Source organism: Erigeron canadensis, chromosome 1 (assembly GCF_010389155.1).
Source record: "Erigeron canadensis isolate Cc75 chromosome 1, C_canadensis_v1, whole genome shotgun sequence".
Taxonomy (NCBI): domain Eukaryota; kingdom Viridiplantae; phylum Streptophyta; class Magnoliopsida; order Asterales; family Asteraceae; genus Erigeron; species Erigeron canadensis.
In genome coordinates this window covers 25,089-50,052 of record NC_057761.1, presented here as the reverse complement: position 1 = coordinate 50,052, position 24,964 = coordinate 25,089, and the positions used below count along the sequence as shown (strand labels likewise).

Sequence of the window (24,964 nt, the reverse complement as noted above, 5' to 3'; positions counted from 1 at the left end):
AAGGTTCAAGAGACAATGATAAGAGATTTTCTGAATTCAAAGGAACTTGGTTGTGTCTCTGGAGAACACAAGTCACAATATGATCTGTGACAAGAAGAAAGTGTAACATTAGAAGGTATGAAATTGCACGGAATGTTAAGTTTTAAAACTTAAGGTTTCGATCAAAATGGGTCAAACAGAATCATTTAATTGATGTATTTGACAAATTCTTGATTTGCAATTTCCTAAGAATAATTGAATTAAATATGCTTATTGTATGAATTAATCTGATAATTGTTTAGATTCTAATCTTAAGTGTGAGAATCTATTGTATATTATCAGTTAATTTTGTTTAAGTATATTGAAAATTCACTTATTCCTCTTTTGAGATAGTTGCATTAATTGCATTGATCTCATGAGTTAGTTGATATGGTTGCAGTTTGATTTATCTTATTCGGAGGTGTGTCAGCCGATAAGATAAAAGATCTCCCAAGTATATGAAAATTGAGTATAATCCAGTCCGGAATGGAGAAAGCTCAAGCTTATAGTGGAGGCAGAGTATACTTACCTAATAACAACTCAATTAAATTCAAACGGAGACAAGATAATGATGGAGAAATTAACTAAGGGTGGTTAATTTTGTATCATTTATCTTTGTTGTATTTGAATTTATTTCACAGCATTGTGTGTGTCCAATGGCTGTTGTTGTCAAAACTTAAAGATGGTGCATTAAATCTTATTGATTTATTGACGTGATAAGTCATAATTTAATAATTTTTATTTTGCAAGATGGTTAAGTGACAATAAATCTAGAGATTTTTTGTACTGGGAAAAATATAATATTGTTAATATAAGAAAGCGGTTTATATTAATTTTATTATGTCCCTTAAAGAATTCTCTTTGTTAATCATACTTTGCTCAATACAATTCTGTGTGGATTTTAGTTGTGATAATCAAGTTTGTGAAGGTTGACTGTTTAAAAGTCAAGGTTCCGTGAATCAAAGATAAATAAGTCTTGATAATATGAAAAGTATGCAATTTGGACTCATATACTAGTTTTGAGCATAATGGGATAATCATGTATATTGCAGTCAAATTGGATTAACTTTGCATATTTACATCAAATGCGTGTTTCATTTGTTGTTTGACTTATTTGCGTGTTTGACTTTATGTACCAAACATGCGTGTTTCTTGAAAATGAGAATTTCGCGTGTTTGTTTGTCTATATAAAGGGATCTACACGCATTTGGCCATATGCGTGTCTCTTATAAAACACACACAAACACACCGTGCGCATTCTCTATACTCATTTTCAAGTGATTCACGAAACTTGTTGTTTGATCTTCTGATGATCAGAAACTCAAACATTATCACATTTTGAACAAAGGTATATGATTAACAAGATTTCCAAATCCATAGTTTGAGTCAAAATGTCAAGTTTTAGTACCTTTTGTGTTCGGTCACAAAAACACTAAAAAGGACTAATCTCTCATAATGGACAAGGAAATGGAACATAAAAACTTAAGAATCGGGCATTTAGGAAACTTTTGATGTCCTTTTTGTAAGTTTTTAGGGTTCAAATCACTGGTTTGACTTTTGTGAAGGACGAATACTCATATGCGTGTTCTTGAGTATATGCGTGTTCATCATCTGCGTGTTCTTATGAACCCAGATCTTCAAATCGTCAAATAAATCCAGTTTTGCGTGTTCTTGATAAAAGAACACGCATTTGACCAGTCAACATCCTTTGCAAGTTCTTGTTGCCAAAACACACTCATATGCGTGTTTTTCACCATTTGCGTGTTGTGGGGCACATGCGTGTTTCATGTCTTATAAATTTTTAAATACAAAATTTTTGAAAAATAAAACATGAAACACAACTCGCATTGACTTGTCAAACTTGACACCATGTGTGTGTAATATCACCACATGTGTGTATATAAGGTTGTTGTTTATTCTAGGACTTGTAAATTTATCAAAGAGAAAATGTTTACATAGTCAGAAAGAACATATGCCTTATAATATCATCGTTTAAAGTAGATAACCCTTTCTGTGCCAATGAAACAATAAGTTTCTGGGGCATAGATAGTGTTTAAGAGCTTTAGACCTTGATTTTGCTAGTTTTAAAATTAAGATTGATTATTTTTCTTGAAGCCAGTGAAACTAAAAGTTTCAGGGGCTTAGAATATTAATCTAAAATCTTAATTTTAACCTAGCCTGTCAATGATTAAGGCAGATAATATTTTCAGAGCCGATAGAACTAAGAGTTCTAAGGGCTTCGAATATATTTAAGACCCTTAAAGATTGTCTCCTCGTCGATTGTTAAAGTTTTTAGCACTTCTGCAGCTAATGAAACATTGTGTTTCTGGGATTCAAGAAGTGTTTAAGAACTTTGAAGTTCGACACGGTTCGTTGTTACTAATGATTTGTTGTGTATATCTTTATGCAGATGACTAAAGGATACATCCATTGCAATCATCCCTGTTCGATTGCCTTGGATGACTTCAAAGTACAAGCAGCTGCGTTTGTTCTTATTCTGGAAATCTTTCAACGATAGGGCTTAGGGATGGTGTCTCTAAAAAGGCGTCTCAGTACAGTGTTCACAATGGCGTTTTCAACTATTTTAGCTATTTTGATCGAGCTAAAGCTCTATAGATGGTATTTTCTATTTTCTAATTATTTAGTGTACGAGTTGAGGTTAGAAATACATGAGGATCTCCTGTTATTACTTGTCTTATTTTTGGTTTTCGTATCATGGATCTTGGTTCGCACTTTCATGTATACTATCAATAAAAAAAAATCTTCAGAATTCGAAGGGTTCTCACTGCACATATCAGGGCATCTACAAGATATACTTCTGGAGAAAATCAGAGAACTGGAGCTTCAGTAGATGATCATGTCATTCGATTCACTTCTCAGGATTGGATCCAGATACTTGGTTTAGATACAAGACTCAAAAAGAAGGAGTCATGTACACCAAGTACTACAACAACCACTGTAACAACAAACCATCGTCTGTGTCACTATCACCAGATCTCGGAGACGGAAATACCAATGACTTGTTCAGTGCCATAACACCAGGTTGAACATTGTCAGGGTAATGCCGAGGGTGTATGGGTGGCATGGACGAGCTGCCCAAGAAGATCAGAAAATCCTGAATCTCAGGGGGAGATGATGCCAGTGTTTGGATGCAAGGATTAACATCTCAAGCAAGTCCAGACAACCTAAGGAGATTCAGAGATTTGTGGATCTGATAAAGCAGCAGTTTCCAGAAACAATCTACTCAGGTGGTATCAGCTAAGTCTAGCAAGTATAGAACCTGAAGTTCCTGAAGAGGGTTTCTTGGCCACACTTAGGATGACAAACGAGGACTTGAAGGCCATATCTAGATGCTAATGTCAAGGGGGAGACTGTTAGTGCATGATTCTCGGTGACATGAGCATTCTAGATATGTGTTTGATATTTGTGTATAATTTCAAGTCTTGTAATTATCTTGTAATTATCGTTTGTCGTAATATTACCTTGGCATATCTTGTGTAAGCCTTCGGGCAACAACCTATGTTTATATGTATGTTTATTATTTGTACTTTGCAGGTTTTAGACATCACATGTAATGAGTCATTAAGTTAATATTGTGACTGCGTATTTACAGCAGTCGAGATATTAACTTAATGTACTTACAGAGGGAAGTTAGGGCATTTGTGTCACTGCTTATTTATAGCAGTCAAACCATTAGCCCTATATACACACTTCCAATAAGGTAATATTGTTGACACAGTTACTGCGTATTCACAGCAGTTGAAATGTGTCCGGTTAATGCTAGTACTGCGTATTCGTGCTGCAGTGAAAGCATTAGTCGAGTTAATGTCAGTTCTGCGTCCTGAGCAGGTCGGGAACTGCAGTGAAGACATTAACTCAGAGTACAAAGTCAGTTCTGCGTATTAACAGCAGTATAGACAGTTACTCACATATCCTAAGTGTTCACTTGGAGAGTTCTCATGATCAAGCATAAGTCTTGCTTGATCAAAGTTAGAACACTCAATGGTGCATTTGAGAGTTGATAAGAAACAAGCAAAAATATGCTTGCTCTTAAGAACTCTCAAATAGTTTGAGAGTTTCTGTGGAAACACGCATAAGATTGCAATGCCCACAGAAACATGCAAACATGGCCAAAACCCTAATGGGCCTGGGCTTGGAAACACGCATGGACCTGCGAGTTTTAGAACACGCAAATAGCCATTTGCGTGTTCCTAGCCTTTGCTTATAAATAGAGGGTGTGTGTCATGCGTGTTCGAACAAGAGTGTAGTGAGAAAAACGAGCAAATCCTAGAGAGAGAAAACCAAGAACACACACGGTTGATCTTGTGGGTAGTACTCGAATCACGCACGAACCGCAAACACACACCCGGCCCCAAACGGCTCGTAGATAGCAAGTTACCTCGTGTTGGTAAGGTGCATCCGGAGAGCCATTCCCCGGAGTGTTTATTATCACGTAAAAGACATATATATATATATAGTGTTATATATATCATCTATAAGGAAGATACATAAACCGTGGGTTATCTCGAGGAATTTCCGCACCTCGACATATCCTTAAGTCAATCTCGGTTCGATAAGAGTATAAGACCCGAGGGACTTACACGATCATGCCTCTGTAGTGAGTGGGATTTACATACTTCCCATCAGGGTCAGCATGCAAATTATTTGGAGGGGACATAGGAGTGGATTTAGGAGTAATATTGGTGAAGTCAAATTTTTGCAACATATCTCGAATGTACTTTTCTTGATTGAAAAAAATACCCGAGGGTAGTTGTTTAATTTGTAACCCTAAGAAAAAGGTTAATTCACCCATAATACTCATTTCGAAAGTGCTAGACATGAGAGCACTGAACTTCTTGCATAGTTTAGTGAAAAGGGAACCAAAAATAATGTCATCGACATATAGTGCATGAGCTTACTCTTTGTAAATAAAGAAAGTGTTGTCAATGGTTCCCCTTTGAAAACCATGATCAAAAAGAAAGGTAGAAAGAGTGTCATACCAGGCTCGTGGAGCCTGTTTAAGACCATATAAAGCTTTATTAAGCTTGTATACATAGTCAGGGTGCTTAGGATCCTCGAAACCAGAAAGTTGCTTAACATAGACTTCTTCTTCAAGAGCACCATTAAGAAAAGCACTCTTAACGTCCATCTGATAGACGATAAAGCCCTTATAAGCAGCATGAGCAAGTAAGAGATGAATGGCCTCAAGACGAGCGACTGGTGCAAAGGTTTCATCATAGTCAATGTCTTTAGCTTGAGTGTAACCTTGTGCAACCAGTCTTGCATTATTTCTAATAACTACACCATTTTCATCCATTTTGTTCCTATAAACCCATCGAGTACCAATGGGTTCCTTAGGAGGAGGAGGAACAAGAAACCAAACATGATTTCGTTCAAATTGTGTAAGTTCTTCTTCCATAGATTGAACCCTAGAAGGATCAACCATTGCTTCACCAATATTAGTTGGCACAATTTGAGACAGAAAGTTCACATAGAGACAAGTATTACTTGTCGCTGCCCTGGTTTGAACACCATTGAGTGGATCACCAATCACATGGTCTAAAGGATGATCAGCAGTCCATTGGAGTGCTGGTGTATGTATTGAAGAAGAGTGAGTGACAGCGGATAATGTGGTAGTAAAATCAGCTTGGGGAAGAGAGTAAGAAGAGAGATCTATAGTTAGAGTTGGTTCAGGGATGCTGACAGGAGTGTCACTGAGGTCTGGAGGCACTTCTTGCTGAGAAGTGTCATCATCAGCGACTTCAGGAATTGGAGTCACTGAGGTATCATGAAAGATGTCATCAGCGACATCAGCACTAGTGTCAGTGGCCTGAGGTTCAGAATGAGGGACATTAATGGAAGTGGCATTAATGTTTCTTAGAAGAGGCTCTACTGGATCAATTGAGTAAATGTGAGCAGCCACATACTCATCAGGTATTGAAGAAGTAGAGGTATCAGCAACAGGAGTTGGAGATACATCAGAATGAGTCGCCGGTTCCCCCATAGGATCAGCGAGATCATTTATTGTTTCAGCTGATGAAGGAGAGGAAATATCATTCAAAGATGAATTACTCTCATCAAAAGTAACATGAATTGATTCATCAACTTTTTGAGTTCGAGTATTTAAAACTCTAAATGCCTTGCTGATGGATGAATATCCTAGAAAATATCCATCATCAGCTTTTGGATCAAACTTACCCAAATGATCTTTATTATTAAGAATGAAAACAGGGCAACCAAAGATGTGGAAATATCCGATTTGGGGTTTCTTGCCCTTTAGAACTTCATAGGCAGTCTTATCATGTCTTTTGACAATAAGACACCTATTTTGAGTATGGCAAGCAGTTGCCACTGCTTCAGCCCAGAATTTGCTTGGAAGAGTGCACTCACTGAGCATTGTTCTTGCAGCTTCAATGAGAGTACGATTACGCCTCTCAGCTACTCCATTTTGCTCAGGAGTTCTTACAGATGAGAAGTTTTGTGCAATCCCTAGGTCAGCACAAAAGCTTTCAAGAGTGTGGTTTCTGAACTCAGTACCATGATCGCTTATGAGTTCTTTAACACAAATGCTGTTGAGGTTTTCAATCTTTTTGATGAATTTTATAATTTCCTCAGCAGCATCACTCTTAGAGTGAAGGAAAATTGTCCAAGTATATCGTGAATATTCATCCACAATAACCAAGGTATATCTACTACCTTTTATACTTTGGACATTCACAAGACCAAAAAGGTCCATGTGAAGAAGATGAAAACAAGCATTTATAGAGTTTGCTTGTTTCGTTTTAAAAGTGGCTCGGTGGCTTTTACCCTTTTCACAGGCACCACAAAGCCTGTCCTTCTCATAAGTGAGAGGAGGAAGGCCTTGAACAAGGTTTTTCTTGGCCAATGAATTAATGGTTTTGAAATTCACATGCGACATACGCTTGTGCCATAACCAATTAATTTGTGAAGCAGCTTTTGAGAAGAAGCAAAGTTTTGACAGGAGTGAAGTCTACCAAGTAGACATCTCTTTTTTGAGGAGCGACTAACACTATCTCTTTATTGATGTTAATAACTGTGCCTTGATGCTTATCCAAAATGACTTTGTAATCAGCATCACACAGTTGGCTAATGTTGATAAGGTTATGTTTTAACCCATTCACATAAGCAATCTTAGTGAATTTTATCAGCCTATTGGAGAGAGAACCATATCCTTCTGTTTGGCCAGTAGAGTTGTCGCCAAACACAACTGTGGGACCATTGGTCTCCACATAGTTATCCAGCAGGTCTTTGGATCCAGTCATGTGTTTTGAACAACCACTGTCCAAATACCACACTTCTTTTCCTAGCGAGGCCTGCACGATAACATAAGAAGGATTTAGGTAGAGTTAGAAGGCTCCTCACTGACAATATCATCAGTAAAGGAAGAAAGAGGTTCAAGAGGAAGAGGAGCTCTAGGATCAGCATTTTCATCGACCGAATAATCTACCAGTTGATGAGCTGGTATGTCACGAGGCATTTCAAATGTATACAGATCATTAGGAGATACATTAGTGACAGAACTTCCAGAGTCAAGAACAGTCATGTTGGTGACTTGATGATCATCATCATATTCAACCAGAATACGATCATGACCATTTGTAATGATCTCTTAAAACTGGGGAATAGATATTCGTTGAGCAGCAATAAGATCAGCGATTTCAGTATCACTGAGAATTGTTGCAGAAGTGGAGTTGTCATCAGATACTGCTGAGGAAACTTGTTCAGCAGTAGATGAAGTAGAAGTAGCAGCGGATGGAGATGGTGGATTAGGGTGAATGACAACATCACGTGAGTTCATTGAACCTTGTTCAGTGCACTCAACAACAATATGTCCCCTTTCTCCACAGAGATAACACTTGTTGGGATTTTGTTTTTGACTTAACAAGAAATCCCTTAATTGTGAAGATAAGTCATTGACCCGTTTTGTCAACATACTTACTTCAGAGTTATAAGAAGTGGATGTAGAAGCTCCAGAAGAAGCCTTTTTCTTCCTTGACTGACGAGGAAGAGACTTAGGAATTGGACCAAGAATAGATTTGCCCTTAGATTGAGCATTAGAAGAAGGATTTTGAGCAGCTCACTGACCACCTTGCTGAGGTGGTCTTACTTGCTGAGGAAATACTGGAAGCTGAGCAGGTCTGACATGATAAACAGGTCTGGCTTGCTGAGGATGAGGACGAACCTGAGCAACTTGCTGACCCATATGTTGAAAAGGTCTAACCTGCTGAGCAGGTCCAAGTTGCTGAGGAGGGTATGTTCCCCTTGGAACATAAACAGAAGAAGGATGCAAAAATCGTGCATCACCAAACCTGATTCTCCTCTTTAATAATTTCTCATGCATAATAGCTTTACTTTTATCATGAGATGAGGAAGAAGAGGATGAAGGTAAAGAAGATTGAGATACAGGAGTTTCAGCAACTTCTGTTTGAACAGGTGTGTCAGCAGGCTGACTAACAGATACTGCTCGCTGAGAAGTACTGTAGTCATACGGGACAGCGACCCTGCTTCTCCTAAAAGGTTCAGCAGGCTTCACTGTCTCTAGCTGAGGAGCAATGGGTTTAGGGATAGAATTTTCACAAGATATTTGCGAAGAAGAATATTGAATTCTGCCTTCATTTGACATCATATCAATAATGGGATCACTACAAAAAAACAGGCTTTTGGAGACTGAAAAATCAGTCTCGGATACCCCATGATCAGTTACCAATGGTGTAACAAAGACTGATTTTGCTAGTTACTAATCAGTTACTAGAGCTTAGTTACGAAAAGTGACGTTATCAACTAAAAATCAGTCCTTGTTGTATTGAACCAACAAGGACAAAAGATCAGTCTCTAAATAAAAAAATTCAGTCCTTATTTCTATAGACTGGTACCATATTATTTCAGTCCCTAATGCCTTTAATATATAAATGAAAGTTAGTTGCAAAAACTGTGTTAGATCAGTTACTAATATATACGTTTAGAGACTGAAATTTAGTCCATAAAACATTGTTTTTAGTCCATATTACCTTTGACTCTTTGATAGATTACCATACCAAATCAGTCTCTAATAAAATTTGTAGCTTTTCCCTGATTCTAATCACGTGACAAATAGATTGGAAATGGAAAAATATACATTGGAAAACTCATATGAATACCCTTTAAAAAATTTAAAATGAAGAAATACAGAGAAACCCTCAATGCGTGAAAAATTATATGAACATGAAGAAATTATAAAATGTCTGGCCTCAAATTTTGTATCTAAAACTTTGTTTCTGCAAAGAAGTAGAGAACAAGTACTTGTAGGGAACTTCATTTAGGACTATATTAATAAGAATTCGAGAACAAGTTTGTAGGTTTTTCCTGATTCTAATCGTGTGACAAATAGATTGGAAATGGAAAAACATACATCGGAAAACTCATATGAGTACCCCTTATAAAAATTAAAATGAAAGAGATACAGAGAAACCCTATGTGTGAAGAATTATATGAACATGAAGAAATTATTTTGGTTGTATTCAAAATTTGTATCTAAAACTTTGTTTCTGCAAAGAAGTAGAGATCTGCGGATTGGAAGGCAGCAAGAGCTCATTTAGATTATGGAATTGTGTATCAAGGAAGAGTTGAAGGATCCAATGGTGGTGGTTTGTTGATTCGGTTTTATTCTCTCGTTGGGTTTCTTCCATGTCCACTATTGAGCCCATCTCATTCTTGCAAAGGTATGCGGTGTTTTCACATTTTAGTCATTGCTATTCATATATATATATATTCATGTTATATTGTTATGGATGATCAAAATAATACATAGAACCAAGGTCAAGTGCTTACAAAAACTTTTTAACTTACATGATTGCAGCTAGATTTTCATGTGATCTTGATTGCGTTGCTCGGATCTTGTTATGTAGAATTCTCAAAAACAACAAAACATTATACAGAGACAAAAAGGTTTATTTAATAAGAAATTTCCAAATTAAATAGTTACCGTAATGTCATTACTTTTCTAATTATAGTTATGTTTAAGCCACTGATCATCTGATTCCAAATCTCAAACTATAATTTCACTTATAAAACGTACATTGAAATACCCCTAACCTCCTGGCTTCCGACTTGATTTATTCAGTGTTTGCTCAATTCTTGTATGGTAAGGGTCCATCTTTATCTCCTTAGACAGAGATATCGCCTATCTTTATTTCCTTGATGAGATTTGAGACCGAAAAATAACCAGGTTTCGTAATGTGGAGAACCCAGTCAATTACCAAGTCAAGGTTGAACCCATGGATGTCAACTTGGAAAAGGATATGCTGTCACAAATAACTTTATTTGTAGTTGCTAATAGCACTTTGTGGTCAATATGCAGAACCGGACAAGCCCATACAAGAGATAGCAAAAGCTTTAGCTGGTTCTCTCATTTCTGTGAAGGTACTTTTTTTAAAAGATATATCCCATTGCATAATAAAACACGAGACAAGCTTTCTTCTACTTTGAATTCCCATGTGCAAGTAATACCAGATAATTGCATCATGATACTAACATGGATAGATATGAAATACGAATGAGTAGGTGATTCATGCTGAAGAGGAGAAGAGGAAACTGATATTTTCTGAAAAAGAAGCTGCTTGGTCAAAATATTCCAATTTTGTAAAAATTGGAAACATATATCAAGCCAAAGTTGGCTCGGTGGAAGACTACGGTGCCTTTGCTCACTTGCAGTTCCCAGACGGTTAGGAGTTTGGGCTTAGCCACTTAGGTCAGAGTTTTTCCATTGAGAGTTTAAATATTGTAGCTTATACTAATGCAATCGGAAATCTGATGCAGTGTCTTATCATCTAACTGGGCTTGTACATGTGTCGGAGGTGTCATGGGATTTAGTCCAAGATGTTAGAGATATTCTGAACGAGGGTGAAGATGTGAAGGTCAAAGTCATCGGTGTTGATAGGTAGTGACTTTTTTATAGTTGACACTATATGATGTTGAAGGTGTGGTCATCGTATCATTTTCTCGTATATTGAGTCCAATTAACTGAACATGGAAATAGACTCGATTTTAAAAAGACTAATGAAAGAAAATGATTTTAATGAACTAGTTTCACTTATTTCTGCAAACTTTCCATTATCGAACATGTGGTCTTCTGATTTGTGAGTATCTTGTAGGAATAAATCAAGAATTACATTGTCAATAAAGCAACTGGAGGAAGATCCACTACTGGAAACTTTGGAAAAAGTCATTCCTCAGGTATGATGTGTAGTTTTCATCTTTTCTTTCCCATATTAAACCAGTCAATCCTAACATCTGATCTTATAGCAGTCCATCATTTGTCTTCATTTGTTAATGAACGGGTCCGTCTTTATATGCAGGATGATTCGAGTAATTCTAGTTCAGATGGCACCACCGATTATGTCATTGAGCCACTTTCAGGGCTCGAAACGATACTTGAAGAGCTACTTCGAGAAGAGGGGTAAAATGAGAATTATGTTTTGTTAGCACATCTCTTAATCTTGAACCTTTTACAGTTTCTAACTTATCCCTTCCCCTAACCAGGATAATTGACGTGAAAGTAACACGTCAAGGATTTGAGAAACGTGTGGTATCACAAGATCTGCAGCTTTGTTTGTCCAATGTAAGTTTCGCACTAGTTACTAACTTCCAGAATTGGTCCATTAGACAAGAAATATGCCCCTTTTAGCAATGTACTTTAATTACACTGTTAAATATAGTTGAAAGCCTAATATACTCATATAATAAACTAATAAAGTACATACACTTTTAAGAATGTACATTTGTAAAAGGTGCAACTAAAGGATATAAGAAACTTGGTAAGCTATTGGAAATACAAACTAAAATAGTATAAAAGATAGGACATATATTCTGAAACAGAGTTAGTGTATTACTATTGCTAACCATCGAAAGCTCTATAGCAAGTTTTACATATCTTCATCTGCTACAGGCACCACCTAATGGAAACCAGTTCACTCTCCTTGCTCGAGCCGGAAGACAGGTATGCGCTCTTTGAATTAGTTGGGACAACTCAACTAGCCCTTTTAGTAAGTATTGATCCAGTGACGGAGCAAGAGAGTGCTCAACACCCTCCACGTTCTTATTATTTTCTCCGATTGACCCTACCAATCAAGCAACCGATCTTCTTAATCTCGCATTCTAGCTGATCTGTCTGAACTCAGTTTTTTTATGCAGAGTCAAGCCCAACACCAAAGTAGGTCAAGAGTATTTTCAAATCCAGCTTTAGTAGTGCAAAATTTTTTCTGAAAACTCAGTTTAAATAGGCGTCAAAGAAATGTATACCACACTTTTTTAAAAGCTTGATTTGAGCTTGACATGCATGAGAAAGTATGTATGGTTATATGTTTTTATCATATACATTTCTCGACATGTTTGTGTGTGACATTTGATAACATAAAAGCTCTAGATATCTGCATTGCTAGCGAGTAACCACATGGCTAATATGTATTCAGGCACAGGAAATACAGCTGGTAACTTCACTTGATCAAGATGGGATAAAAACCGCATTACAGAGACTCCTGGAACGAGTTCCATGAGTCGAATTATTGTCTTATGTTCTTGATATATAAGGCAAGTTATTACAGTTTCCTACTTATTGTACAGAAATCACATTAAACCTGTAACTATTCTTTTACTGATGTATGACAATCTGGCTCGATTCATAGCATCAGTATCCTTATTCTAAAACAAAGAACACTAATAACACGATATATATGCTCTTGAAAAGACCCGGATAATGCACTTTTAAACAAAAACCCGAGGAACAGGTTCCAGACTAGGGTGGCCAGAAGGCTTGCATTCAATCTCTCTTAGCACAGTCTTTAGCCCGATTCCAGCTGCGTTTGCTTTTGGGTGAATTCCATGGGCTAAACCTTCCATGTATTCTCTGTTATGCCTTTCCTTGTCGTAGAAGATACCGTAGCGAGATTCCACGTCTGTAACCAATACCCAGTTATTAGAGTGATCACACTTACTTTGTATAGTAAGGTTTGATTTTAAAAGCTCGAGCTCGTCTCAGTCAAAATGCTCGAGAGACATAATTATGTACATGATTATCATATTATTAAAAGTGCATATACCTTTAGCGAGGTTAGGATAAAGTTGGCTATCTCGCGTAAGAGCCATCATCACCTGCGGCAAACCCAAGGGCAGTTCATCACCTCTATCCACCTGCCAAAAGTGAATCGTCTTGCCATACGTTTTCGCCACTTTCTCCAAATCCGACCGTTCAACCGGACCAGGAACACCGGGGAGAAAAAGCACACCACTCTTCACCTCGTACTCATGACTATGCCACATAGGTTTCTCCGAATCAGGCAATGTTAAAAACAGATCCTCGGTCACTATATATTCCACACCGATCAACCGAGCGTCCGCATCCGGACGGTCATAGATCAAACACTGCCTCACTTCGTCGTTTAGGTGGCCGCAGTAGTGGTGCGCCTCCACTTGTCGCGTCATATCATCCGCGTAAAAGTGAAATCTTATTCAAAAATATAACCGAAATCAATTCTATTGTTCAATACTTGTTAATTGTCACATTATTTGAATCGATTTGTATGCACGTCTAATGTTGCATGTTACAATGCAACATCACAAGACTAAAATATATACATAACAACATTTACATGTTTTGTCCTATATTGTACGGACGGATCCATGCAACATGTGACTCACAAAGCTGTGTCATTATACTTGACACTCTTATGTATGCGCTAGATTTGTTTATATTATCTGCTACAACTGCTTCCATTTGTTCTGAAGTATTATGATCAAAAGTGAAATTTGATTGTTTTAAGTTTTGTACACCCTAAACACGTTACAAACAGAAGTTGTAAAATCTGATTATGGTGTCTACTACTGAGCTTTTCTAAATGTTTTATTCTACGAATTCTACTTCTTTTTACATTATAGCTTTTAGTTTGAGATTGTCTGGGTTGGGAGTAAACTGTCTCATGTAAGTTGCTTTTTTTTTTGTAACAGATGTTGTATCAATTCCCAAGACCAATGAAAGCTTCAGACTTCTCTATGATACCAAAGGTAGATTCAGGCTGCACTCAATCAGGGATGAGGAGTCAAAGGTTTGTAAGTTTTTTCCTGACAATCTTAGTTTGGTTTAGTTACATTTAAGTTTTTTCAAAAGTGAAATTAGTTATTTGTTACCGTGCTTTGAGATTAAATCTTGACATTCAGCTTCTGTTTTTTCATGCTATTTTTTCAGTGTTGTTTCTGTTTGATTTTAAAAGTTATTAAGGCTAATGTTGTAATGCTGTCTGATTAAAGTTAGAGAACTTGACTACCTCTCTTGTGGCAAAATAGGTTAGTCAGTGACTTGTCAAAACTGTTGGTATATTTGGTATGATTTATTTTTTATTCTTATAATTGTCTTGACTACCTCCAGGCATAGTGTTTCAGGCGCTGGAGGTGCGCCTCGCCCGCCTTTTGCGCCTAGGCGCAAGAGGCGCTCGCCTTTAACAACACTGTTCTTGATCTAGCTGTTTTTATACTTAAACGCACATGTTGGTTAACCTATATTGAGTTATCTTTGTAAGCGGTTAAGTTAATCTGTTTTCCAATAAAGGTTTCAGATTCTTAGGGTTTCAATTTCTGATTTGGGGATTACTGATTTAGGGTTTCAGTCTTTGTATTCTTGATTGCTTCTTCTATATCGTACTCTTCTTCTTCTTTTTTGTATATATTTTTTTCTCTTCTTCTCTCAAACGAACCCTAGTTTCTGGCATTATATTTTTTTGGGGGTTTCTATCTTTCTTTTTATTTCGAATCCGAGTTTGTGACTTTAGGCTTGTCTGTTTTGAAACACCAATTTGTGGCTGTTGATTTATGGTTCAAGTCTTGTGATTCAGAATTATTGAAGGTCTTGGGTTATTCTTGGCTGATCATTCTGGTGATACTATTATATCTGATAGAAACCCTTAGTTCTTGCTGGTTAAATCTTCGGCGTCTCCTCTGGTGGTGTTTCTGTTTTTAATCGTATTGGAGGTTTCGTCAGATTCATGGTGTTCTTGGTTTATGTAGTTCAAGTACTGGCTGTATACTTTTGAAACACTTCAGTTTGCATGATTGACAAAGTTATTAGGGCTCGTATCTTCTGGTCTTCCGCTGCAAGTGTTTTCTCTTCAAGTGATAAGGTTGAGGAGTACTCTGTAAGTTTCTTTCCTTCCTGTGTGGTAGCGAGTACCTGCTCGTGGGAGTTCCTGTGCTTACAGGGATCAACTGCCCCCATTGAGTCATACTTGGCCTATAACCAGATTTCTTGTACGTGTTTCATGTGTTTACTAGTTGTTTAATTGGCTATTTGATAAGTCTTGTTTAAAATTGTATGCTAAGATCTGTTTTAAAAATGGTTGATGATATTAATCTTGTTTTTTCTTCGTTGTTCATATTAGGCATATATGGCTGGGTTAGGTGGACCAGCATTTGTTTGAGTGCGAGACAGGGAGAAATACAGGTTGTTTAACTAGTTGCATCTAGGCATTCGTAACTTTTTAATCATAGTTTGTGCTCCAAGTTGTTTATTGTTCGTCATGAAGTTGAATGTTTGTTTTGGTTTAACATGTGTGATCTTACTAGCTAATGCAATTTTCTGTATCTTTCTGCCTTAAGAGTTTGTATGTTTTTGGAGACTCTCTCTAGGCCCTAGGAGAGTTGCAAGTTGTCTTGTTTAGGTATGAATATGATGTTAACATTCCTATATAGACTATAGAATTATGCTTGACTAGCTAGGATTTTCTGGTTCTTCCTTTTTTTTTTTGTTTGGTCGTGTTTTATCATTCACATGTGTTTTCATGTGTTTTTTTGTTTAGGGTTTAGGGCTTAGGGCTTAGGGGTTTAGGGGTTTAGGGTTTCCAACAAGAGGGAATCCTCAAGATACCATGTGATGTCCCTCTCTTTGAAAACATCTTAAAGCTGATGACTCATGATCACAATCATCATAATAAGAAAAACCACCACCAGCAGCAACGTCCAACAACTCTCCTCAAATCTTCATCTTCAACATCATCATTCTTCTTATACGAACAACAACAACAACCGCAACCAGATCAGCTGCTTATTATTAACCATCCGGCCACCACCACCACCACTACTACTACTTTTGATTCTCAATTGAAAACCCCTCCAAACACTCCAACACGTCACCTTCCCTTGTACTGTCGATAACTAATTCCTTCATTTATATCATTTCATTATTTGTGAGATGCTTAATTAATTTTTCACCTTGTTCCATATATATATATACACACACTAGTCCTAATACCCGTACGATGTACGGTAGCTATATAGATTGTGTCATAAAGAAATTCGAATATGACACATAACCTTATTCGTGAGTATGAAATAAATTATGCTTAAAGTAAACCTATCATTGAAGCTATATTATAATAAACAGTAATGATAAATATAATACATGTTTAGTTAGAGTTTTGAATTTACCTTGAATTTTTACAATCAAATCAAACTCGGAACTTGGTGTTAGAATATGATCACGTAAATTGAACGTATGTCCGAAAAGTATTTAAGCCTACGGGGTCACACCTCAACATGAATGTAATTTATATTATTAATTAATATATTAAAGTAATATATTAATTAGTTTGATCACTAAATGATTAATTTAAATAAGTTAAAGGGTTAATTGTATTTAATTAATTAAAGAGGAGGATTAAATGTGAAAATAGGAAATTAGTGTTTGGACCCTAATTTTCCTATTGGGGGCCGGTTCTATCAAGGGTCTTTTAAGCCTTGATTTGACTTGTTTTCCAAGGTAATTAAACCCTAATTATTCCCTATATATAGTGGGTTAATTCTATAGGGTTTATTCATTCCAATGAACACAAGAAAATATCCTCTTCTCTTCCTTCTTTTGTTCGGTCGTAAGATACAATCAAAAAGGATTTTAATTGTTTGGTTTGTAACAATTCGAAATCCATGTACATAATTAATGCTTGAAATTATTTATGGGATTTTGGTTTGGTCGACTTTTATAGATTTCGACTAATGGGTTTTCGAATGAAGGAAATTATACAAAGGGTTGTGAAGTTTGTGATCAAGTACTAACATACATACATTCTAATGTTGTGTGTGCAATCGTAGAGAGGTTTAATTCAAACCTTCTTATTAAGGTTTCTTGTTTTATTCTCTCCAATCTAAGGTACACGTTTTCTATCTTGGTTAATTAATTAAACTACATAGATCGTGTCTTCCGTTGCGTGCTTTGTGATTTGTTTGATAATAGTTATATAACCCAAAACTTGGAAGCATAATGGATGAAGGCAAATAGCCTTGTGATTCGAATCGTAAACTCAAATTTTTTAAACCTTTATGTTAATAACTTATTACTATATATTAATATAAGCAATAAGAATTGAAGAAATGAGAAAGAAAAAGAAATATTAATGAGAACACGATTAATCAAATATATAAGATTATAATAAGTTTTTATCTATAAGCCCAAAGTTGGAGTTTAATAATCACTAGGTAATAGCTTAGTGGCCACCAGTCGCCACTTTCTAGGAGAGGTCCTGGGTTTGAGTCTTGCTGGGGGATTAGTGAGTACCACATGGTACATGGGATCAGAAGGGTTCCCATCAAATTACCTTTTTTTTTAGTTAGAGTTTAATTCATGTTTAATAAGAAAATTGAATCTATATACAACTAAAAATACTAATTTAATAAAATAAATAAATTAAAAGGACACGTGTCGATAAAAGATTACACCACGTATCGTTGTTTTAAAAACATCTCAATCATGTTTATTGGTAGATATCTGCTCCTTTCTCTTTTGACTTTTACGAACATGCTGGCTACTTTTTAGTTACTGATCACTAAAGGCAAATTTGAGATATTCAAGGGATTACCTAGGCACTAGCCTAGCTGGAGGATTAGTGAGTACCACATGGTACATGGGATCAGAAGGGTTCCCATCAAATTACCTTTTTTTTTAGTTAGAGTTTAATTTCATGTTTAATAAGAAAATTGAATCTATATACAACTAAAAATACTAATTTAATAAAATAAATAAATTAAAAGGACACGTGTCGATAAAAGATTACACCACGTATCGTCGTTTTAAAAACATCTCAATCATGTTTATTGGTAGATATCTGCTCCTTTCTCTTTTGTCTTTTACGAACATGTTGGCTACTTTTTAGTTACTGATCGATCGAGAATGAATTGGCTACGTAATTAATTGCTTAATTAGTGCATTCATGAAATTGATTAAGTGAGATAATAACAAATTAATACCATATATTGATATATACTGTACTACACTATATATATTGATAATAATGGACCTCATCACTTCATATGTTTCTGACCTATTCATTTTCCATTCGGTTTTTATATTTATATGTTTCTGCCTATTCATTTTCCATTCGGTTTTTATATTTAACCGTGGCATGCAACCAAAGGTGGTATCAGAAAAAATTTTCTAAGGGGGGCAAACTTAAAAAACTTATGAAAAATAAATCTAAAAGGGAACAAAATGTTAAAAACCTATTAAAAAACTTTTAAAAATTTATGAAAAATTTAAAAATACATAACAAAATTTAAAAACCTATTAGAAGGGTCTTTACTTCTGTGCCGCTTTGTCAACTTACTTAGTGCGTATGACATGGCTACCTTCGCACTGAAGTTGGTGTGTCCACGAGCCAGACAAATCACGCCACCAGCAAGGATCAACCCATTCACTAACAATTTCTTTGAAGACTTTCGTGATATTTCTTTCTCACTCCAATCATAAGAGACTTCTGAATGAGCTATGGCATCAATGTTGCTCGTGGATTCCAATGGAAGTGGTACCTACATCAATAAAATGAACAATTATTTGAATAGACCCCTCACGTTTGAAATGGTATAATACGTGTTTTTCATTGCATCTTGAAACTGTTTTTACCATATGGATTACGGAATGATCCTTATCAAAATAATCAGCGGTGTAACCATAGAGGACGCAGGAGATAGTGTTTGGATCATTGGATGCATTTCCTCATTGATCTTAGATAACTAGCTTTTGTGGGGGTCTTCGGAACTCTCTATTGAAATTATATATCTGACTTTTGGGCGTGTTTGGCATTACTTAGCTTATTTTTGTGAGTGAAATAAGCAGTGCTATCTATCTAAACAGGCCGGAGTTGGTTATTCCAAAGTGTTACGTTTTGAAAACCTCTACATAGATGGAGTTTAGATAAGCAATCCCGAGCATGCCCCACGTGTTAGACAAATTATAATTACCTTGGGACATAATGTGATATACCAAAACTGACATATTGGTTGCGGATAAGCTATTCTCAACCTGATTATCAAAAACTGATTACTTGACCCTACACTAATCAGATGATCAGAATCAGACTACTTCATCCAAACACTTACAGTGATTATCTGCAGCTTTAATAATAGGTTGCAGATGCAACCCCAAACAACCCCTAAACCACATTTACAAGTCATTTAAAAAAGAATATTCACCTTCTGCACGAGTGTGATTGCACTAATAGTTGAAGTCAGTTGAAGACGTTTTATGGCAGAATACATTCGAAGAGCATTATCCATCTTACATACATAGCTCCATATGCCTTTGGCAAAGATAACTTTTGCCATTTCAACATTCAAGCCAGCATCTTCTTGGTGAACCATTTTGATCTGACATGAATTTCCTCCAGGTACTGCAGCAGAATATAGAAGAACAGGAAAAAACCAAAATAATCTACAGCAAGCAAAAGAAACTTTAATGATGTTAGATGGTTAAGAAGTCTGTTATTCATGTAGATATATACAACAATTAACTATTGAAAGTTTAGCATTGAAATTCAAGAGAAAAGATCCCCACTTAAAAGCATCGAGATCAGAAAGTGTGAAGAAAAGATGTAGATAAACAACACTTCAAATAAATGAAGTTTTAGCCGGTTTCTCCACATTTTTAGGTGTCATGATACATAAGCGTGTTGCATGCATGCTGACAAATATACCCATTTATAACTGTGTGCATGTTGACAAAAAAAAATGCATATACTGATTAATGTGTTGTAGCGTGAAGATCTCTTGGTACATAACCTTTCATCAACATTTTCCAAAACCTTTCATCAACATTTTGCAAGATGTATTCATTGAGCTTAGGTGACCTATTGTACCAATTACACATTAAAAAAATATAGATATTAAAAGGTGTTCTGTAAGTCTGTAACACATAAAAACTTGGCAAATTGCTTGTACGGGTTTTAATATATACACTTCATCTAGTTTGTGTACAACACAAATACTTTAAGCTAATGTTGAAACAAAAACACTTACACAGCACCTTAACATGCACAAAATGAGAAGGAAAAAGTATATGAAAAAGGGTAACCTATTGTTGGGCCTTGAAACACGTATAAAGCAAATCATCATATTGTCTACAACTAACGAAAGTCACTCTGTGACTCAACGTTCTCAGATGGATAGAACATTATCTACTTGAGAGAAAGATAAATAGTCCAATCGACACACGAAAAAAACAAATCTGGAAAAAGAGATGGAAGCTAAATAACTGGCTATGATCCAAAAAGGCAATATAAAGGGTAACTTAGAAACTTGCCTGCCTTGATTCTCCAACCAGACCTGAAAAGGCTAACCCGTACATACTTCTTTTGTGTTGGAGCTAAAGGATGGTCACATTCCTGACAACATGGGATAAATTATCAAAGAAGAGATAACATTGAAAATAATAATGTATTAGGACTCGATGATTTTAAATGACTAAAAAACAAGTAATAATGGTTAACGGTTTAATCTCCTAACAAAGTCAATGCGAACCCTAAACAATGGATCTAATCAAGAATAATAATCAACCTTACTCATTTCCTATATAAAGAGTTGTGCTATCAAAGAAATATACAAAAAATATACACGTGTCAGATGTTCGTAGAATTCCACCCGCTTGCTATCACTGTCATTTCGTTTGGTGACATATTAATATTTATCTAATCCAGACCCATTTGTATATTAAAACAACCAGGCACCTCAATAACACTTCTTTCGTCCCCTTTTTCACAAAATAACATGTATCCGTTCTTTCTTATAATGCCTCTATAAGTGTGATGTGTGACAAACGGCGAGGACGATAATTGTTGGCATGTGTCACATCGCCTCTGGCAGTCTGGCAGCGCTCCAACCCCCAGTGTCCTAGTTGTCCAGTTCGCTGCCCTTCTGGCTCATAATTACAAGCTTTTAACAATTGCCCAATTTTCTCATTCACAGGATCAGGGTTGTGATAATCGGCCGGATCGGCCGATAATTAGGGATTGGGGGTACGAGGATTCGATTCAACGGGATCCGACTATAAATCGGTCAACGGATCAAAACTCAATTCAACCTTGTTTTAATTCAGCGACTCGGTCAACAATCGTCCAACTAAAATCAGCCGAATCAGCTCAAAACTCGTGTCAACATTTTTTTTTGTAATCAACTTCAAATAAAATCCTAGATTGGTTCAAGTTTACGTTTCTAAATGATTAAACTTGAACTTTGAAGTATTATTTTGATGTTTCTAAATAATACTGTTTAAGTTTAAAGTTTCGTACATATAATTTTATAGATTATTATTTTAATATATAAAAAACCCAATCCGATTTCTCGCTGATCTGATCCCACGTTTTCAGATCCTGACATCCCCCCTCGCCGATCTGATCCCAAGTCACGAGTTCCCCAACCTTGTACAGGAAACTGCTTAGATGCCAATTTGATTTGCCTTTAACTGGTAAATATCTTACTAAGCGGTCCAACAGCCTATGAAAGGTAACCTTCTCTCCCAATGATTTGCTTTCGAGTGGTAAAATGACTCGCCCGATAGACTCAATAGAAATCCTAAGCAATAAATCATATCAATAATGATAGACCTCTGCAATTCTGAATGGCTGAGGCGTATGCATGGCCTAAGTGCTTAGCATGTTCCTATTGATTCGGTTTGGTTGGGTGGGTCTTCCACAAATGGAGTTGCAATCTATTTGGTTTTTGTCTCATGGTCCACTTGTGAACAACACACAAATTCTACCGAGCCCAGATACGAAAGTCTAGCTTACATAGCTTAACTTGCCTAGCTTACAATTGTTGGAAATGAGACTCGAACCCACGTGGACCCTCCCAAGATCAAAGACCTTACCAATGGGCACCAACAGGTAGTCTTCATGTATAGTTATCAATGCACCTTCTCTCATATTAGATTGACGATATCTTTATAAAGTCGTTGCCGACTCCTATAATTCTCTTTTTACCATGTCCTTATCTTAAAGGGAAACATGTACGCATTGATTGAAAAAAGATTAGTTCTACATGGTGCCTATGTGCTCTACATGGTACCTATGTGCAACCCGCTTCTCCAATAAATGCATTCTATAGTAACCCTTTTATAGACATAATCAATATCACTATTTATACAAAAACCTTGGTATTAACTTTTGGTTTGGTCCTCTATCAGATAGTATCTTTGATCTGTGGATTGGTAACGAAGTGAGGTCTATCATGTGCATAGTATTTTTTACAAATGTAAAACTTTAAATATTTTTTTGGAGGGCCATACCCTTTCCCAATATAGGAAAAAATGGTATTCTTTCTTTATAACTCATGAAATCTATGTACCCTGCATTCGAAACCCTAATCGCTAACGAACAAGAAAATCAGGTCCATTAACACACACATTAAAACTCAGAAAATGGGAAAACATACCAAGGAAATATACACACACACAAACACACACATACGCATTGAATACCTTACTGTAACAATAATAGGTTTGATCTCTTCCTTCCCATAGCCTCCATGCTAGAATGTATTCCCTAGGAGTCAAAAGGGGGAATTTTTTAATTGTACGGCCAATTTCAGTACCACTATTCTCATCCACCTGCAACTGCCGATGGTCAATCAAGGTCTTGTCCCACTCCATTCTATAAAAATTAGCCATGTAAAAGTCTCTAAGTGTCTCAGAAGAGCAAAAGTTAAAGATTGTTGTACTCAAATACTTGAGGGGACCACCATCCTGCACGCAATTAATCAATTAATTGATCGGTATCATCCACTGAACAGAGACAAGAATCAATGAGACACCAGGTAAGTAGTAAGAGAGTGGAGGCCGGGCTACCTTGGGTTTGCAACACTTTACAGAGTAAGAGAGTGAATTATTTCTTCTTTCAACAACAGTCTCCCAGGTGTCGGCATCATCTTCCAAATTATCCATGAGAAGTTTAAGATCAAAATCAGTAATGAGCCCTCCATTATGTGATGAAGATATCATTATTCTGCAGGCAGAAATATACAAACAGATAGAAAAGTGAAACCCTTTCTTCTTATCATGTCATCCTCATTCTTCTAGGGGTTCTTTCTTTAATTCTTTCTTTCTTGTTTATGTATGTATCATGTATGTGTATGTATGAAGGGGTGTGTGTATATATATATATATCATGTGTACTACATTTATCTTTCTCCTATATATATATATATATATTAATATATATATGAATACTAGTCATATGCCCACGTGATGTAGCGGTGCGGTGATGGTAGTGGCGGCGAGTGGTGGTGGTGGCGGCGGCGACGGGTGGTGGTGTCGGTGTTGATAATGGCGTGATCTTTAATATAAAAATAATTGATGTAAAAGAAGATATTGTAGTTATTATAAGGGTTCGAGAGATGTATTTTGTAAATAATTTCATTAGAGTATTATAGGTATATTAAGTAGGAATATTATATTAACAAATAAAAGAGACCGGTAATTTGGGTAGTAAGTTCTTTTTGAAAAAATAAGAAGGTCAAAGCTTTATAAGGTAATTCAGATAGCTGCACCCCACACTGAGGCAACTCAACTCATAACCAACTATTTCAGAATCAATTATGCCTAATGGTTTGAACATCAGCACACATATCCAAATGTAAATGGCTTTCAATAGGATACGTACACCAACATCAGTACACCAATTATTTATTTACACATGATATGTAAAAAAAAGCATTTTCGTACACTTGAAGTGAAGTTAGCTTTGAGCAAAATCGGTAAGTATAAGATCGATGGTTTGATTCTAAATGAAAAGAGTTGTAGGTTGAGTTCCTTCCCTTTACAATCAATAAATAGATCCCTTTCCTTGGAAATGGAATGAATGAATAAAGATACATCCGATCCAATCAATAATTAATATCAATAAAATAAAATAAAAGAGAAACCTCACCTATTATTATTATTAGTATTAGTGGTAGTATGAACGGGATGGTTGGATTGGGCAGCAGAAGCGGAAGCGGAAGGGGAGTTCCATAATCTTGAGAAGGAGGAGTATGATGGTATGATTTGAATAATTAATTTAAGCAAGTGCCACACAGATACGAGTGTTACCACAGCAACACTGTAACTAATCATCCATCCTCCCCTTAACCACCATATACTCTCCATCTCCATCTAATTTAATAAACCCACCCCCTTTCGGTCTTATCGTCATCCCCATCCATCCTTATCTATAAACCGAGAATTAGGTCGAAACTTAAAAAAAAAACACTTTTTACAATATCTCTAAATTGCTCTTAACTTTAAAATAAATAACACACTTTCACTTTCACACTACATTTTTTTTTATCTCACTTTCTATTATACTATCACTTTCCAGTGTGACCGTGTACATCATCACCGACACCCCGACCATCTTCTTCCTTATCTATCATCATCACATTTAACTATCGTTTTTTTAATGTTACCGCAACAACACGCGAGCACCAATCTAGCTATAGAATAAGCATTTTAGTACTAGATGATGAGTACCCACAAGTTACAGCGACAAAAATAGACAACGTTTGAGATGTTGTGACAATGTTAATTTTAAATTAAATACTTAATCGGAACTTTTTATATGTATGATAGTTTTTAACAATAACAAAGATAAAAAATATTTTACGAACAAAG

General features: G+C 36.1%; 3 protein-coding genes across 5 annotated transcripts; 1 reads left to right on the top strand and 2 right to left on the bottom strand.

Moving 5' to 3' along the window:
* Nucleotides 1–9,466: 9,466 nt before the first annotated feature.
* Nucleotides 9,467–14,346, top strand: LOC122609297 (30S ribosomal protein S1-like). Its single transcript, XM_043782353.1, has 11 exons — nt 9,467–9,529; nt 9,578–9,737; nt 10,376–10,437; nt 10,579–10,738; nt 10,834–10,954; nt 11,169–11,250; nt 11,373–11,473; nt 11,557–11,635; nt 11,963–12,013; nt 12,486–12,603; nt 14,017–14,346. Exons 1-10 carry the CDS (start codon nt 9,467–9,469, stop codon nt 12,567–12,569), a joined length of 963 nt encoding a protein of 320 aa, XP_043638288.1. The 3' UTR covers nt 12,570–12,603; nt 14,017–14,346.
* LOC122609237 (oil body-associated protein 1A-like) lies at nt 12,496–13,521 on the bottom strand (the record flags this gene model as incomplete). The annotated part of the gene is made up of 2 exons (XM_043782299.1): nt 12,496–12,968; nt 13,113–13,521. Coding segments are annotated over 2 exons (600 nt in total), but the record flags the coding sequence as incomplete, so codon positions are not given.
* A 4,193-nt stretch (nt 14,347–18,539) lies between the features above and the next one.
* Nucleotides 18,540–24,505, bottom strand: LOC122605683. Of its 3 annotated transcripts, none has more exons than XM_043778638.1 (6): nt 24,243–24,505; nt 23,162–23,318; nt 22,796–23,059; nt 20,624–20,705; nt 19,519–19,715; nt 18,540–18,855 (listed from the first exon to the last, which is right to left on the bottom strand). In XM_043778638.1, the coding sequence occupies exons 1-6, from the start codon at nt 24,464–24,466 to the stop codon at nt 18,583–18,585; spliced, it is 1,197 nt and encodes a 398-aa protein (XP_043634573.1). In that variant the 5' UTR covers nt 24,467–24,505; the 3' UTR covers nt 18,540–18,582. The 3 variants fall into 3 exon arrangements, with proteins under 3 accessions (XP_043634573.1, XP_043634581.1, XP_043634587.1); XM_043778646.1 differs by having other exon boundaries at nt 19,612–19,715; XM_043778652.1 differs by having other exon boundaries at nt 18,733–18,855; nt 19,608–19,715.
* Between the last annotated feature and the right edge of the window lie 459 nt (nt 24,506–24,964).